This window comes from Galeopterus variegatus, unplaced genomic scaffold, assembly GCF_000696425.1.
Source record: "Galeopterus variegatus unplaced genomic scaffold, G_variegatus-3.0.2 Scaffold27862, whole genome shotgun sequence".
Classification (NCBI taxonomy): domain Eukaryota; kingdom Metazoa; phylum Chordata; class Mammalia; order Dermoptera; family Cynocephalidae; genus Galeopterus; species Galeopterus variegatus.
The window spans coordinates 1,158-4,235 of record NW_007753973.1 but is presented as its reverse complement, the minus strand read 5'-3'; the positions used below and the strand labels follow the sequence as shown (position 1 = coordinate 4,235).

General features: G+C 38.9%; 1 protein-coding gene across 1 annotated transcript in view; it reads right to left on the bottom strand.

Moving 5' to 3' along the window:
- The window catches only part of LOC103583764 (delta and Notch-like epidermal growth factor-related receptor), a gene marked incomplete at its 5' end in the record, with an annotated part of 7,001 nt that overhangs the window by 3,181 nt on the left and 742 nt on the right, over positions 1-3,078 (bottom strand). The window contains one exon of the mRNA XM_008564995.1: positions 2,874-3,056. Coding sequence (XP_008563217.1) covers positions 2,874-3,056 — 183 coding nt within the window. The remainder of the gene's footprint in view (positions 1-2,873; positions 3,057-3,078) is intronic.

Sequence of the window (3,078 nt, the reverse complement as noted above, 5' to 3'; positions counted from 1 at the left end):
AAAAAGGCACTTACTGGGATTCATCACAGTACAAAATAATATTGTAAGGCAAAATTCCATGAACTGAGTCTACTCCGTTCCTTTAGATGATGCTGAGGTGGGAACAGAGAGGGGACAAGTAAAACCTTATGAACTCAAAAGAAAATGAAAGCTGTGCCATTTGATTTTCTAAAATGCAGAAGCCTTCCTGAGAACAGTCTAAAATTCCTGGGATTGTTAAACTGGTAAATAGGATATTGCAGGGAGAAAAAGGCGGATTTCCTTCCTACTCTCTTTCCTTTCATCCAACAAGCAGCCATTGGCCCCTGCTCTATGTTCAGCCTGGTGGTATTGAGGGACTAAATGCTTAAAGAACAAAAAAGTAACCTTTAAGGACTGGCTTGTAAATGGCAGGTATAAACCTTAATGACAAGGAGAGCGAAGCTTCAAACTTGGAACAGGCGATCGGTATGTGCTTCTCTGTGCTGCTGGGTCTTCTCTGCTGCTGGGTCTCAGGAGCACGTGCTCAGGCCTTGGAGCTCGGAAGCTGCCCGTCTTCCTGTGGGCTACACCTTCAGTTTTTAACTGACACATTCCCAAAAGTATTATACTGATGTGTATTTTAAAAAGGAGTCCAATTGGGGGCAGAAGGAACTGTGCTCACCAACAAGCTTATTGGGAACACGAGCTGCATCCTGTGAGGTTCTCTGACCAACATATGCATCTGGTCCTCAGGCTGTGATTATTGTCCTCACCCATGACAATGAAAATGAAGGGATATTAAAAGTATTTATCATCACAGAGTTAACTGAGAACGATACAGAAATTCTCAACAATTTTCTCCCACAATCAACACGGAACAAGTTTCGACAAACAGAATTTGCTATTGCCAGAATAAATAAAATTTGGAAATTTCATTCTCAAATACATTCTCAAAATATTTTAAAAATCGATGACAGCAACTTATTTTCCAGAATGCCCTATAGTCCATGATGTGGCTGAAGCCCACTACTGGCATTCAAAGATGTGAGTCCAACACATCAAATTTGTGTAACAGATGACTATTACAGAAGTTTGAGTCCTCTAAGACTTCAAATAACTTTATATTTTCAAAGCATCATTACTTCATGAAAAGGGGAAGCCCAAACATATTCACATGTTTTCCTCTGGTACTTTTAAACTGCTTCTTGAACAGCCTAAAAAATGACGGGTGACAAGAAGACGAAGCATGTCTTTCACACTTACCAGCCATAGGACAGCACAACTTCAAATAAATAGATTGAAATGGCTGGTGGGGGAGAAATTTTCTTTAAAGGACACTTTCTTGATAAACTTGGAATCAAATCTAGTTCACATTCAAGAAGTGAGTCACCCAGCAGTGAGGTATTAAAACACAAGTTCAAAGCATTTATTAAAAGTCTGAAATCAGAACAAGTTCACAGTTTTTTTAGGTAGGCCAAAAGCATTGCCCTGCAGTCTGAATGCGGCCTTCATAAACTGTGTGGCAATTAAGAAAAAAAAAAAAAGTGGGTCAACTGGTTAGAATTGCCCAAGAAAATACAAGTAGAATTGCTTCCTACCTCTTTTATAATAATAAGGGAAATTTCTGCACATCTGCCTGACTCTAATATGTGCTATACAAAGATCTATGTGTTTTTTTCATTTAAACAACAAAATATGTAATAATATGCTACCACAGGTCTATACAGACGTCATACATTTAAAGTATAATATATGGGATGAAATTATACCCTATCCATGTCATCTTAAATTCATATTTGAATTTGTTTCCCAGCTCTTCTAGTAGGCAAATTTATATTTTATGTTAACTTTTAGAGGACTGCTAAAAAACTCTCAGAATGAGACTTTTGAAGAGCTGGAAGACACAAGAGCCAAACCCAGATGTGACAAGTTCCAACAAACAGAATTTGCTATTGCCAAAATAAATAAAATCTGAAAATTTCATTCACAAATACATTCTCAAACTATTTCAAAAATCAATGATAGCTTCTTTTTTCTAAATCTCACTGAAGTACTGCAAGGTACTAAAAATAGTACATAAACAATGACAAAAAATAAATAAATAGTTGAGCATAATACTCTGCTGTGGCCTAAATATTTGAGTGCCCCCAAAATTCATATGTTGAAGTCCTTAACCACCAAGGTGATGGTATTAGGAGGTGGGGCCTTTGGGAGGTGATTAGGTGAGGGGGTTCAGTCCTCACAAATAGAATTAGTGCCCTTAAAGAAGAGACCTGAGGGAGCTCTTCACCCCTTTCTCATGTGAGGTTACATGAGAAGGTGCCCTCCGTGAAGAACCAGACTCTAAATCTGTCTTAATCTTGGACTTGCCCGCCTCCAGAACTCTGAGGAATAAATGTTTGTCATTTACAAGTCACCAGCCTGTGGCATTTTTGTTATAGCAACCCAAAAGGCATACTCCAGGAAGGAGTCCTGTGAGATGTTTCTCTATATGACTGTACATTGAGCTGTCTGTCCCCAAATCTAAGATCATCTCACAGAAATGTATGTGGATATCATTCCAGAAAATAATTTCATTCATTTTCTTTTCTTGTTTACTCTTTTTATATTAAAAAACTATCCTACACACAAGTGCAGGCAGGAACAAGGTTAGGCACATTGTCTTGCTCAATGGGTAATTTAAAGGTCTTGAATTTTTATTGCTGATATTAGAATCACTTTTCTTGTTTACTCTTTTTATATTAAAAAACTATCCTACACACAAGTGCAGGCAGGAACAAGTTTAGGCACATTGTCTTGCTCAATGGGTAATTTAAAGGTCTTGAATTTTTATTGCTGATATTAGAATCACCGGAATTATTTTAACATTTCCTGGTTTTTACATAAAAATATATGCAATACAACATTCTCACCTCCACTTGATCCCATTTCATCTCTACAACTTTCTGCCCTGTTTTCGGCTGCCAGGTTGGCAGTGTCACTGTCGCCTGAGAGCGGGGCAGGATTATGTCAGGCTCCTGGGTAACGGGGACAGGCTGAAGCTGCCTGGGGGCCACGGACTCCGTCCAGCCCGAGGCTGGGAGACTGGGAAGTGCCTGTTGACAGTCGGGACCTTCA